The sequence below is a fragment of the Rhinopithecus bieti genome, unplaced genomic scaffold (assembly GCF_001698545.2).
Source record: "Rhinopithecus bieti isolate Rb0 unplaced genomic scaffold, ASM169854v2 scaffold_12155, whole genome shotgun sequence".
Lineage (NCBI taxonomy): Eukaryota > Metazoa > Chordata > Mammalia > Primates > Cercopithecidae > Rhinopithecus > Rhinopithecus bieti.
The window spans coordinates 3,347,283-3,361,170 of record NW_016807423.1 but is presented as its reverse complement, the minus strand read 5'-3'; the positions used below and the strand labels follow the sequence as shown (position 1 = coordinate 3,361,170).

The following is a 13,888-nucleotide window of genomic DNA, read 5'->3' as shown; positions in this document are numbered from 1 at the left end:
TTTTTTTTTTTTTTTTTTAAGTAGAAAGATCATGATATGGCTGGGCGTGGTGGCTCATGCCTGTAATCCCAGCACTCTGGGAGGCTGAGGCGGGTGGATCACAAGGTCAGGAGATCAAGACCATCCTGGCTAACATGGTGAAACCCCATCTCTACTAAAAATACAAAAAATTAGCCGGGTGTAGTGGTGGGCGCCTGTAGGCTCAGCTACTCAGGAGGTTGAGACAGGAGAATGGCTTGAACCTGGGAGGCGGAGCTTGCAGTGAGCCGAGATGATACCACTGCACTCCAGCCTGGGCGACAGAGCAAGACTCCGTCTCAATAAAACAACAACCACCAAAAAAAAAAAAAAAGATCATGATAAACAGGGTGGGGAACATCCCTTCTGTCCTCCATTCAGAAGTGTGGCAGGACCCTGAGTCAGGTCCTAGGAAGTTCTCTGTGTTCTTATTCCAGCCCAGACAGAAAGTTCAGGTTCTCTGGATAGCATGAGCCTATCTCCCGATTGGTTTAAAGCAATACAGACTTTAGGAAACTGGAAAAGTTACCAAGAGGAATACAAAATTACCCTTCAAAGATGACCATTATAAATATATTAACATATTATCTTCTTGACTTTTCTAGTCAGATAGTAAGAGTATGTCCATGTATATCTTTTTAAAATAATGCAGTTGAGATAATACACAACTTTCCCCTACTTTTTTTGTTTCGTGTTTTTTTTTTTTTTGAGACAGAGTCTCACTCACTCTGTTGCCCAGGCTGGAGTGCAGTGGCATGATCTTGGCTCACTGCAACCTCTGCCTCCTGAGTTCAAGTGATTCTCCTGCCTCAGCCTCCCAAATAGCTAGGATCACAGGCGTGTGCTGCGACTCCCGGCTAATTTTTGTATCTTTAGTAGAGACGGGGTTTTGCCATGTTGGCCAGGCTGGTCTCGAACTCCTGATGACCTCAAGTGATCCGCCCACTTCAGCCTCCCAAAGTGCTGGGATTACAGGCGTGAGCCACCACGCCCAGCCCCATAATATCCTTGAATCTTCAGTCCATGACCATCTTTCCGTCCTTGTCCCAAGAATGTGTTTTATAGTTATTTCTTTTGAACTCTAATATAAATCAAGCTAAGGTCACATACTGTATTTGGAAGTTATGTTTCTTTAGTGTTGTATGCCCCTCCCCCTACTTTAAAAAAATTTCAATTCAAGCATAACAATTCAGTGACATGCACACATTTTAACTGTACAGCTCAATGAAATTTTATGTATGTAAACTGTGTGATTTTGCTTCCTGCAATTTTCACTTAACGTAGTGAACATTTTCCCTCATCATTCAGTATTCACAAATGGAATGATCTGGGGCCACTTTTGGCTTTGTAAATGAAACAGATGTCAGTGTGTTAATTTTTTAGTTGTGAGTGTGAGCCTGCCTCTCTGTTTCTGTTTCTTCCATTCTATCTTGGTCACTCCTGTTTGGCCAGGATAACAAAAAAAAATCTGTGCTTGGGTTCTGGGCACCATGGCTCCTGATTGCAGCTGAACGATGGGGCATATAGGGGTTGATTTTCATTGTCTGCGTTGGTGTCCTTAGGGTACACTGAGGTGGCGCACAATGGCAGCTGCCAGATGCCTTCAGATTAAACATGACTGTGAGGGCAGTGTAGAAAACTATCTGCTCTGAGCTGGAGCTGCCAGAAATGAAGAAACAGGCACCTAATGGAAGTACAGACCAGAGCTCTCCTTGGCTGCTTTGAACAGATTTCAGGGGCCTTTGAGAAAGCACTTCTGTTTGGGAAGAAGGAGGGTCATAGCTGAGGACTGATGATGCCACTCACAGCGAGATGCAGGGATCCCCTAGGATGCCCTGTGTGATGGGGCTGGCACAGAGCCAGTCTCCTTTCAGGGGCCGCATACTTGGGCCTTGCTTGGTCACACTTGCCAAAGAAGGGCATAGCAACTGTAGCTTCTCATACCTCCCTCGCATGGTAGAGCATCTGGAGAAACATTTTGGACATCTACCAAAGAGTGCCCTCATTTACTCATAACCTTCAGAATTTTGGCGTTTCCTTTACTTCCCTGTTTCTGTTTCCTTGTTTCTGCTGGGAGCTTGTGGACTATGCCCGTATTTTACTGATTTAGGAAGAACTGGGAAATGTGCACCTTCATCACTTATATGAGTTTTGTGAGCAAACTTTTTTTGATTTCCACTCAGCAGTGTGTCCCTTTCTTGTAGGAAGATGCACCCAAAGGGGATTTTTCCTTCCCAGGCCTTTCCTTCCCAGGTGAAGTCTGATGAGTTGTATGTTCTGCTGTCTAGCGTACCTAGGAGATACCATCTGTCATGACCAGGGATATATAAAGGGCCAGGAAGTCAGTATTTTAGGCTTTACAGCCCTCATTAGTCTCTGTGGTTGTCACCGTCTTTTTTTTTTTTAAGCCCCAATGCTGAAAATGTAAAAACAAAGCTGGGTGCAGTGGCACATGCCTATAATCCAAGCTACTTGGACAGCTGCAATGGGAGGATCACTTGAGTCCAGGAGTTTGAGGCTGTGGTGGGCTATGATCACACATGTAAATAGCCACTGTACTCCAGCCTGGGCAGCATAGCGAGACCCCATAACAAAGATGTAAAAACAATTCTTAACTTCCCGAGTGGGCTGGATTCAGCCTGCAGGATATTGTTTGCCAGCGTCAGGACATCACATCTTGTGGCTGGGAAGAGGAATCATCTTGGACATGTAGCTCCGCTTTCTTCTGAGGCAGAGCTAGGAGGGGTTGGGGAGCCTTGTCCAGAATAGGTACATACCCCTGACCTTTCCAGAGGAAGCTGGAAAGTCCTGGCCAAGGACCATGATATTACAACTTTTAAGCTTTGCCAATTCCCTGTTATTTTCCTTCCTTGTTTAGCTGCACTAAAGGGAAAACTCTAAAAGGTAAAGGACTTAACAGGCTGACATTTTGGAGGCAGCAAATAAGATGGTTTCTGGCAAGATGGTGCTTCATTCTGCTGTCCTTGGGCAGAGGGGCTGAATGTGGCAGCTGTTAAGGGAGAGCAGAGCAAGCTGAGCTCATGGGACAGGAGGAAAATTGGAGGCCATGAGTCAGTTTGGCCAGGGAATGGGGTACTGGCAGGACTGCCTACACATCATCAAGATACTGAAGGAGTCTACTGACAGTTCTTCCATCCTTTGCCTTTATCATCTTTAGGAATCCAGGAGTCACCCTTGGTCCAAACCTAGGACCAGGAGTCCTAGTTGAACTCATCTGCTCTCCAGGCAGAGCCACACATGTGCAGGGTTGGTGCTGACTCACATTTCTGTTTCCTCCGCTAGAGACATCTGAACAGCTGACCCCTGAGGAAGAGTCTGAGGAGACAGAGGCCTGGGCCAAGCCTCTGAGCCAACTGTGGCAGAACCGACCTCCAAACTTTGAGGCTGAGAAGGAATTCAATGAGACCATGGCCCAGCAGGCCCCTCACTGCGCTGTCTGTATGATCTTCCAGACTTACCATCAGGTAAGCCAGCTTCATGCACTCTGTTTACCCAGGACCAGCAATCAGAGGGGAGCTAGATTTAATTGTGAGTATATAGCTTGTCACTGATTGTCTTGGGAAAGGCAACCTCCATCTCTGGCATTCTCTGCCCCATCTGTGTATTGGTCAGTCTTCTCCAGGCAGATAACCCAGCAACGTGGGTTTCAATTGAGAATGCTTTGGAGATGAGCTGAGGGGGGGGCTTAGGCTCCCCTTTGCACATGCACTCACCACAGACATCATTGTTTGCAGAGCAATCTGCATTTTTCTTATTCTGGTCCGTGGTTATTCCTGTCAAGTGGTTTGTAGTCCTGGCCAGTGTGGAGAACTAATTTCTTTACCACAGTCTGAACTTCAGCTGAAAAGCCAGATCCTCTAATGTTGTTTTTCTTTTCCCATTGCCACAATGGGTGTTGCCAGTAGCAGAAGGAACTTGGGAGGGGTAGAAGCAAGGGCCCAATATGTGAGGAGGGGTTGGGAAGCAAGACTGCTGAGCTCAGCTGTGTGCTTCATACTCTAGGGCATGTATGGATTCACTGATAGATCTCTCTGGGTCCAGCTCTAGGATGCCAGGAAGGCATTCACAGCAGCAGGTGCCAGGGGACCAGCTCAGTCTCAGCTGGAACCTGCACAGCGTGGCAGGTAGATAAGTGGTCCTTAACCTGCCCTGGTGGTTAAAGTAGCATGGCTACTGCTGAGGCTGGCAGGGCCCCCAATTCATGCTTGCTGAAAATGGAACCTCAGACCAACACACTTTGGATTAGGAACTCGCTAAATCTTTCCATTGACAAAAAGCAAAACCAAAGCCTTTGCCTACGAGGGGAGTGAATGGCTGGGTTCTTACTATAAGCAGATCTACTAAGTAGGAGCTTCACAAATGGCATAGGCTCTGGGGTTGACATCTTTCTGGGCCTCATCCTTGGAATGGGGATGCAGGTGCCATCCAGCAGATACTTGCAATCAGTATAGTTTGCCAAGGGAAGTATGTGGATATAAGTTCTTCCTGGAGGGACCCTGAGCCAGGAATCACACAGGTGGGGCTCCAGCCATGTAACAGTGCTGCAGTTCAGGTGACCTGCTAACAGGTCACCACAAGAGGCAATTAGTGCTGGCCTATTAGGAGCATCTGCTCTGGGTACACTCCCTGGGTGGGGTCACTGCATGGTGTAGCACATAAGGGAGCCCACAGTAGCAGCCTAACTGCTAACATTTCAGTGCTTTTTTTTTTTTTTTTTTTTTTAAAGATGGAGTCTCAGTCTGTTACCCAGGCTGGAGTGCAGTGGCGTGATCTCGGCTCACCGCAACCTCTGCCTCCCCAGTTCAAGCGATTCTCCTGCCTCAGCCTCCCAAATAGCTGGGACTACAGGCATGCGCCACCACACCCAGCTAATTTTTGTATTTTTAGTAGAGATGGGGTTTCACCATGTTGGCCAGGCTGATCTCGAACTCCTGACCTCTGGTGATCCATCTGCCTTGGCCTCCTGAAGTGCTGGGATTACAGGCATGAGCCACCTCACCTGGCCTCTCAGTGCATTTTGTTACCACTTGCTTTGGGAAAATTGAAATCCCAGTTGCCTCTTACCTTGCTCCCTTTTCTCAGTTGTCCCCTAGGGGTCTTTGTATAATGCTGCTGTGAGAAATTGAATTTGAGTCATTAGAGGTAACTTCAATTAGCAGCTCCGGGATAATGGCTGTGCCCCCGGGAACTATAGCCATAGTCAGATCGGTAAGAGAGCCAGCTTTCTGCTGATAGAGCAGGTGGAAGGCTAAGAGCATAGACATGTACTCACTGAGGTGTATACTTGTTCTTTCCCCTTAGGTTGAGTTTGGAGGCTTTAATCAGAACTGCGGAAATGCTTCAGATTTAGCCCCCCAGAAGCAGAGGACCAAGCCTTTGATTCCGGAAATGTGCTTCACTTCGACTGGCTGCAGCACAGACATCAACCTTTCTACTCCTTACCTTGAGGAGGATGGCACCAGCATACTTGTTTCCTGCAAGAAGTGCAGCGTCCGGGTCCATGCCAGTGAGTGCTGCTCACCTTTCTGTGTGTCCTGTCCCAAGAGTATGGGCCTGGCTGCTGGAAGTTCTTGCTACCTCCTGGCCTCCCAGCCCCTAAAAGATTGTTGATGTTTTATTGGGAGAGTCTGTTGCTAGCTGATTTTTTCTGTGTCTCCAGGGGTCCATACTGGCACTAGGCATCTCTGTGCCATCCTCTTGGTTGCAGATAGCAGAAAGGGATTAGTTCCTGCCACTTACTAGGTGTTTGTACCAGTGAATCTACAGTTTCTGACTTTTTGAGACTTTAAGCCATACTATATGCCTGAGTCCTGGGGACTCAGACTAAAGAAAACTAAGGGGTTTCTGTGAGATTTGGTTGTAGCTTTGGGAGGTGGTATATGGAAAGGAATTGCAAACCTCCCTTTTGACTCCGACCACTGGGTTTAATTTGCACATCTTGGTGTCCCTGTTAGGTTGCTATGGGGTCCCCCCTGCAAAGGCTTCTGAAGACTGGATGTGTTCTCGCTGTTCAGCCAATGCCCTAGAGGAGGTGAGTGATCCCACATGGTTACTGTCTTCACCGTAAGTCTTGGTGCATATTCAGGGCCGGACGATTTCATGTTGGACTCAGTATTCCCAGCAGTCTGCATAGGGTCTGGTATGCGGTGATGTCAGAGAGCAAGTATTGTGAGAGTAAATCCTATGACAGTGAGAGTGGTTGCTGCCCACTTAACGGAGTCTGGACGCTGTGTTAGCTCCATTATGTGAAGACCAACTAGTGGTCTTCCTGTGGGAAGAACAATAACTCCCTTAAAAGAATTTAGCCATTTTGAGTTGGAGCCTCAGAAAGGGGCTCAGATGATTCATTGTGCAGTTTTCTCTTCACCGTACCCCTGGAACCTGGCTGTACCTAGCCCACAAAAGAAGCAGTCAGATCCCTGTCGTGCCTCTAGTTTGAGCAAAGTATCTTTCATGACTTTGCTGAGAGTTGTTATTAGCAGTAACAGTGAAGAGGATTATATGAAGTCACGCGAATACTTGGCACACTTTAGCCCTGAGTGGCCTCTCCTTCTGACAGGGCGTCCTGGTGCAGGGGCTGCCTGGGTGAAGCCCCACATGCTATTATGCTGCTTTCTTATGTGGAGGAGTTGCCCGAAGCAGGTCCAGGGGAGAGCAGATTGAATGTTAATGACTTGGTGTTAACCACTTTTTCCTCCCTTTCCTTTCTTGGCAGGACTGCTGTTTATGCTCATTACGAGGAGGGGCCCTGCAGAGAGCAAATGATGACAGGTAAGTTTCCTGAGTAGTGCCTTGGAATGCACAGGCTCAGTTCTGAAGCACACAGTGTCTGTGAGGGCACTAGCTGTTCTTCTGAATGACTGATGAGGATTTGGGAAGCACATCGTGTGGAGCTGGAATAGCATCTCCAAGACTCATTTTAAAAATGGAATGCTAAGGGAGCCAAGCAGTCCCAGACTTTCCAACTCCAGCTGCTCCTCTGCAGCAGAGATGTCAATGACATCCTCCTTTGGAGGCGCTAAGAATGGACTCATGAGAATATGAAGGCTGTGAAGGTGATGCGCAGGGACTGTGTGGGCTGGAGTCAGGACATTCACCTTGCCACAGCTGGCGCTGGTGGGCCGAGGCGGCCCACAGGCTAGCAAGCACTTCTCCACATGGCAAACTCCCTGGCTCAGACCTGCTGTTTGGAATGAAGCGAGTGTGCTCAAGGAGGACACTGAGGAGAGCTCAGACAGGCCCACCCACTATGGAACCAAATCTACTGAAGTTTCTGGGCTTCTCAGCTGTTGGGCAACTCATTTTTATGGAGTGAATCTTTGTGCTTAGACATATGCTTAGTTGCTCTGAGGTGGAAACGTAAGATGAATGAGGTTTCTGACGTGGGAGAGCTGGCTGTTTAGGGCATGGTGCATGCAGGTCAGTGCTGAGTATCCTGCTTCTAAGTAGAATCCCGTGGCAACTTGCAGCATATGTTCAGTCCAGCCGTCTGCCCTCAAGAGTCCCTGTCATGCTGTCCCTGAGAGATGGCTACTCTGCTTGCTGCTTCTGCTCCTTCAAAGGCACTTGCTGCCATTATTTGAGGTCACTGTGTTCCTCACAATCACAGGATAGTGCTGGGAACATTCTTATTTGGAGTGGAAATGGCTCTGCTTGAACCTCTCACCTTTACCTCTGAATGCCTGTTCTTCCCTCCAGGGCCACACAGAACAAATCCGTTCCTACTCTAAAAAGACAGCCCCACTAGTACTGCAGACAGCTTCATGGAGCCCCGGTGTTGTCTGTTGTAGGTTTTCACGTAGCATGGCTTTAAGAGTTGTCACCGTTTTAGTTCTTTTCCTCTTGGTGCATGCTAGTTTCCCAAAATGTCCACAACTTACTTTAGTTCTTAAGGATGTCCGTTGGATACACCTCTCAGAGTAAGTGGGGCTTGGGTCAAACCTTAAGGATTAAAGAGTGAGTCAGCTATGGAAAAAGGGAGCAGAAGGGAGAGGTCATTTCAGCCTGGGGGAGAGGTTTGGGCAGAGGCCAAGAGAGAGAGCTGTGATTACTGGCAGATTGGGGCACAGCCGGTGATGTTTTCAGGAAGCACTTGGGTCCTGTGGTAAAGAGGTCTGCATAGAGCTCTCCAATTTATTCTCACTCCCTGAAACCTGCCACACACCATTAGCCTGCGGCTCTGCTCATTTTTCGACAGACAGTGAGTGAGTGGTATAAGAAGCATGATCCTGTGCTAACCTAGGGCAGTGGGCAGTGGCAGCAGTGGGGGTGACACTGCTTCCACATACTCAGAGGAGAGACGGTTCTGGTTCTCACCGTCCTGGGTCCCAGGCACACGCTGGTGGGAGTCAGTGGTCACCCAGGTGAGGGAGGAAGCACTGTCAGCAGGCCCACATGAGAAGAGAAGGCCACAGAGCTTTGGGCCCAGAGGTGACTGAGGTAGCCTTTGCCTTTTTGGCAGGTGGGTCCATGTTTCATGTGCTGTGGCAATTCTGGAAGCAAGGTTTGTCAACATTGCAGAAAGAAGTCCGGTGGATGTGAGCAAAATCCCCCTGCCCCGCTTCAAACTGGTAAGGGTTTGTAGACTACAGAATTTCCCAACTTACAAGTACCTGGGTAGAAGAGAACAGGGACCCCCCCCTCTGTCCCTTGGTTTTGGTTAGAGTTTGTGATTCTCACTCTGTGGTTAGATTCCTTAGTGGAGGCCAGGTGTGGTGGCTCACGCCTGTAGTCCTAGCCCTTTGTGGGGCTGAGGTGAGTGGATCACTTGAGGTCAGGAGTTCAAGACCAGCCTGGGCAACATGGTGAAACCCCAACTCTACTAAAAATATAAAATTAGCCAAGAGTGGTGGTGTGCACCTATAATCCCAGCTCCTTGGGAATCTGAGGCAGGAGAATCACTTGAACCTGGGAGGCGGAGGTTGCAGTGAGCTGAGATTGTGCCATTGCACTCCAGCCTGGGCAACAGAGCAAGACTCTGTCTCCAAAAAAAAAAAAAAAAAAATTCTTGGTGGATAAAGTTGTAACCAGACCTGGATTAGAGCAGGCTGGTGTGTCCTTGTATTTTGGGAGGGACTCTTGCTTGCTTGACTTTGCATTTGGGAGGGGAACAATAGAGGAAGCTGTAGTGTCAGTTCCTGCAATCACTGGTTTTCTTCCCCTGTGCTGCAGAAATGTATCTTCTGTAAGAAGCGGAGGAAAAGAACTGCTGGCTGCTGTGTGCAGTGTTCTCATGGCCGCTGCCCAACTGCCTTCCATGTGAGCTGTGCCCAGGCTGCCGGTGTGATGATGCAGCCTGACGACTGGCCTTTTGTGGTCTTCATTACCTGCTTTCGGCACAAGATTCCTAATTTGGAGGTGAGAGAGGGTGCCATTCTAGAATCCTCTTGACATTTTTCATGATCATTTTCTCTGCATGTTTTCCATTTATTGTGTCAGGAACAATTTCCTCAAGCATTCTGCATTATGAAGAGTGCTAATGAGTTAAGAGATTGAGAGATGGCCCCTGTCCATCTCCACTCCCTGCCTTGTACTCCATAATCCAGTAACACCAAACTGCTTGTAGTTGATTCCTTTTGATTATCTCTTTACTTGTCTGCCTCTCCATCAGGATAAACTCCTTGAGGGTCCATATCTTATTACTGTAGGCATCCTTATTACTTAACCTAGTGTCCGGGACATGCAGAACCTCTGAAAATGTTGAGAACAAATGGGGAGGGCTCCCAAGAGTTAACCATGAATTGCCAGACAGTAGAGATTTCTGCGGTTCTCTGAATGGTAAAGATTAGAGAAAAAGTGACATGTAATGTTAGCTAGAGGAGCTACGAAGAGGATTGGGTAGAAGGTGGCGTTTGAAGTGGGTCTTAAACAGTAAGAAGGAATTGTGTGCAGAGACTGTTGTGTGCAGAGCTTCAGAAACAGAACGAGCAGGTCGTGGAAGAAGGACCATGAAAGACTGGTTATGGGAGTATGACAGTGTGTGGGAGTGTGATGCCTGAGAGGTGGACAACGGCAGAGGATGAAGGCCCTGCACTGCCACTCTCAGGACTCTGACCTCTCTTCACTGGATGAGGAGAACTTGTTGAATATTTTGATTCTGAACTATAGTTTTTGATAATCACTTAGGTGTTTGTTTGAAGAGAGGATTCAGAGTAAGAATTTGAGGCCAGAAAACCAGTTAGCCTAGGAGAGAGTGAGGTCTGAAATGGGAACACATAGGCAGGGCTTTGGGGTACATTTAACTTTGAGATCCCCCAACAGGTAGAATTGATAGGATTTGATGACCCTCGTGGGTTGAGAAGGGGAGAGGAGGAGGAAAGGGGGAGTGAATCCTGAAGATGACTCAGGTTAATCCCTTGAGAGATGGGAAGGATGCTAATATGATGTTAGTAACTGCAATCAGGAACTGAGTTGAAGCAGTGTTGCTCTGCAAGGGAGAGAGAGAGGGATGAGAAAGAGGAAAGTAAATGCTAAGGTCGCTGAGCATTCTGGAGAGTAACTGTGAGGGTAAAGATTTGGCTATTAGCATTTAATAGCATAGTTAAATCTAGTTCCCATTGGAAACTGGGCTCTGGAGATTCCCAGTGGGAGGAGCAGGTAGCAGAGCATGAACCAGTGAAAGCAGCTGAGAAAGTGAAGCAAGCCAGTGGGAGGAAGGAGGGTCACATTCGACAGAGAAGGCAGGGCTGGTGTGGTGGTCACTAAGTACCACAAACTGGAGTGTCCCTGTGGGGTAGTCAGGTCAGATGCCAGACCGTAGTCGGGGAAGGCTCTGCCATGAGTGAGTTACAATCTAATAGAAGAGACGATCATACAGGTTTGACAACAATGTGGTAAATACATAATCAAAGGAAGAACGTGATAGACGGCCAGCCCAGAAGGATGAACTTTTCACTCTGCCATTTGGGATTGCAGAAAAGTCCTGGTTGGCTGACTGCATTCTTTTTCATAAAGATGTTGAACATGACAGGTGGTCAGGGGTATGGTTAGGACCTTAGGAAGATGGGAACATATTCTAGTGAGAATGAGACTCCGGAGTGTCTCAAGGGCCCTGCCATAGCCATCTCTGGTGCCCTCACCATGCCCTTCTCATTGTGAACTTGCCCTCGACGCAGGTAAAAACTTGAGGTAGTACGAGTCACAGATATGATAGGGAAATAGGAGTTTTTTCATACATAGAATAATTATTTTGTGATAATCATTAGTACTCCACATGCTTAAGCTGGCAGCTGTAGACTGCTGGTGCTATGAGGAAACTGGGGGGACTGATGAGTTAGTATTTCTTTCACTGATTTATTCTTCAAATATTTATTGAGCATTTACTATATGCCAGGCACAGTTTTAGGTGCCAGGACTATACCACTGAACAAGACAAAAAAGTCCTTGCCCTTCTGGTGCATACAGTATAGTTGAAGGATACATAGAAGCAAGTAAATACACAGTATAGCAGATGGTGAGAAGTGCAGGGATAAAAATTAAGTCAGATAAGGGGAATGGAAGATTAAGTAGTCAGGAATGTCATCAATAAGTTGATACTGGGATGGGAGTCAGTGTGCAAGTAACTGGGGAATGGCATCTCAGGTAGAAGAACCAGCAGTGCCAAAGCCCTGGGTGGCAGCACATGTGGCATACTCATTCGGGGAACAGCAAGGGGGGCCAGCATGGCTGGGGCAGAGTGCCTGGGCAGGCTAGCAGGCACACTTGGAAATGAGGCTGTCACATGCTTTGTGATCTTGTTTGCATCAAGGGCAAGTTCAGGATGAGAAGGGCATGGTGAGGGCACCAGAGATGGCAATAGCAGGGCTCTTGGAATGGGGGGCAGTTCGTCGTGTGTAGCTGGAGACATCTGGGCAACTTAAGTCTTTGTGCCCTAGCCCTGAGGGTAATGCCGATGCTAAGATGTGGTGCAGCTTTGCCTGGGGGCCCAGGCCTCAGGGCACCTGTTGAGTCTTTCCTTCCATACTTTGATGTCAGTTCTTGGCAAGATCAGAGAAGTCCTTGTTGTTGTTCAGAGGGTTCTGGGTAAGACAATGTGGTATAAAGGCCAGTTGTGGACTAGCTAAATTTATGGAGGAGCTAAATTTATGGAGGAAAATGTGGTACTGGTCTCTTCCAGTGTCCTGGCTGGGATGGCGGGTATCTGGAAAGGCTTGTTTTAGTTCCCATCTCTTCTCTCCTTTTTACTTTTACTTTCCCATGTTTATCTTTCCCTGATAAGGAGGAACTAATTGATCTTGGTCTCCATATGCCAGGCCTGCCAACTCCACATGTGAGTAACCGAAGCCTCTGTTTTTTTCCAGCGTGCCAAGGGGGCCTTGCAAAGCATCACTGCAGGCCAGAAAGTCATTAGCAAGCATAAGAATGGGCGCTTCTACCAGTGTGAAGTGGTCAGGCTCACCACCGAGACCTTCTATGAAGTCAACTTTGATGATGGCTCCTTCAGCGACAATCTTTATCCTGAGGACATAGTGGTAATAACTGCACGGAGCTTCTCAGGCAGTTTGGAATGGGGGATGTTTCTAAGGTCTGGCTGGCAGACTGTGTGTGTGCCTGCTTCTTCTAGCCAGGCCCATGGTCCCATCACCTGGTCCTCAAACAGAACAAAGCATCTGTACCAGTCTTTCCTTGCAAAGAAAACTGCATGCTGCCAGGGTACCCTATATTCCCTAGAAGTACCTAGGAATCAGTATTTCTGCAATTCCTTGAAACCTGCAACTGTTGGCTGTCATAAATTGTCCTTGAGGGCATTCTAGTGCAATAGGAGAGCCCAGGCTTTGGAATCAAATGTGCCAATACCAGCTTCATTGCTTAGTAGCTGTGTGATTTTAGGAGAATTATCCACCTCTCTTTTCTACCAGGCCCTCTTAGTAGAGGTATAGAATCTGCTTTTGTTTCTTCACAGTGGGCTTTAGGGCTAAGTAGAAACTGCCTGGAGACACCACTGGCCTGCTTATGTTATTAACACCTGAGACACGGTGGCCCCACATGGACCTAGTTCTAGGTCTGGCTTGGTATTGAGGACTTAGTTCAGGTTTCCCCTACCCCCACCTTGCCTTTTCAGTTGGTAGACTAACCAAAGTAGAGAGGAATGAAACAATTTTTTCCTTTAACAAATCAGGTATTGTCCCATATTTATACCACATTAGCCACTCAGTTGCTAAAAGCACATTCATAGTTATAAGGTAGACTTATAGAAAAGGGGACATTAGTAGTACTCATAGCAGTAGTATAGCTATCATTTATTTACATTTTATTTATTTTTTATTTTTTTGTTTTTTTTGAGATGGAGTCTCGTTCTGTCGCCCAGGCTGGAGTGCAGTGGCGCGATCTCAGCTCACTGCAAGCTCCGCCTCCCGGGTTCACGCCATTCTCCTGCCTCAGCCTCCCGAGTAGCTGGGACTACAGGCACCCGCCACCACGCCTGGCTAACTTTTGTATTTTAGTAGAGACGGGGTTTCACCGTGTTAGCCAGGATGGTCTCGATCTCCTGACCTCGTGATCCGCCCGTCTCGGCCTCCCAAAGTGCTGGGATTACAGGTGTGAGCCACCGCACCTGGCCTATTTACATTTTATTTTTGAGACAGGGTTTCACTCTGACGCCCAGGCTGGAGTACAGTAGCACAATCTCAGCTCACTACAGCCTCAACTTGCTGGATTCAGGTGATCCTCCCACCTCAGCCTCCCTGGTAGCTGGGACTACAGGCACGCACCACCACACCCTGCTAATTTTTAAATTTTTTGTAGAGATGGGCTTTTGCTGTGTTCCCCAGGCTGGTCTCGAACTCCTGGGCTCAAGTGATCTGCCCACCTTGGCCTCTCAAAGTGTTGGGATTACAGGCATGAGCCTCTG

General features: G+C 47.8%; 1 protein-coding gene across 5 annotated transcripts in view; it reads left to right on the top strand.

The window, feature by feature from the left end:
• KDM4A (lysine demethylase 4A) overlaps window positions 1–13,888 on the top strand; it is a 57,306-nt gene that overhangs the window by 36,896 nt on the left and 6,522 nt on the right. For all 5 annotated transcript variants that reach the window (XM_017881885.1, XM_017881886.1, XM_017881889.1 and 2 more), the window contains 7 exons: window positions 3,322–3,503; window positions 5,341–5,545; window positions 5,994–6,070; window positions 6,755–6,810; window positions 8,501–8,609; window positions 9,211–9,396; window positions 12,339–12,509. In XM_017881885.1, coding sequence (XP_017737374.1) covers window positions 3,322–3,503; window positions 5,341–5,545; window positions 5,994–6,070; window positions 6,755–6,810; window positions 8,501–8,609; window positions 9,211–9,396; window positions 12,339–12,509 — 986 coding nt within the window. The remainder of the gene's footprint in view (window positions 1–3,321; window positions 3,504–5,340; window positions 5,546–5,993; window positions 6,071–6,754; window positions 6,811–8,500; window positions 8,610–9,210; window positions 9,397–12,338; window positions 12,510–13,888) is intronic.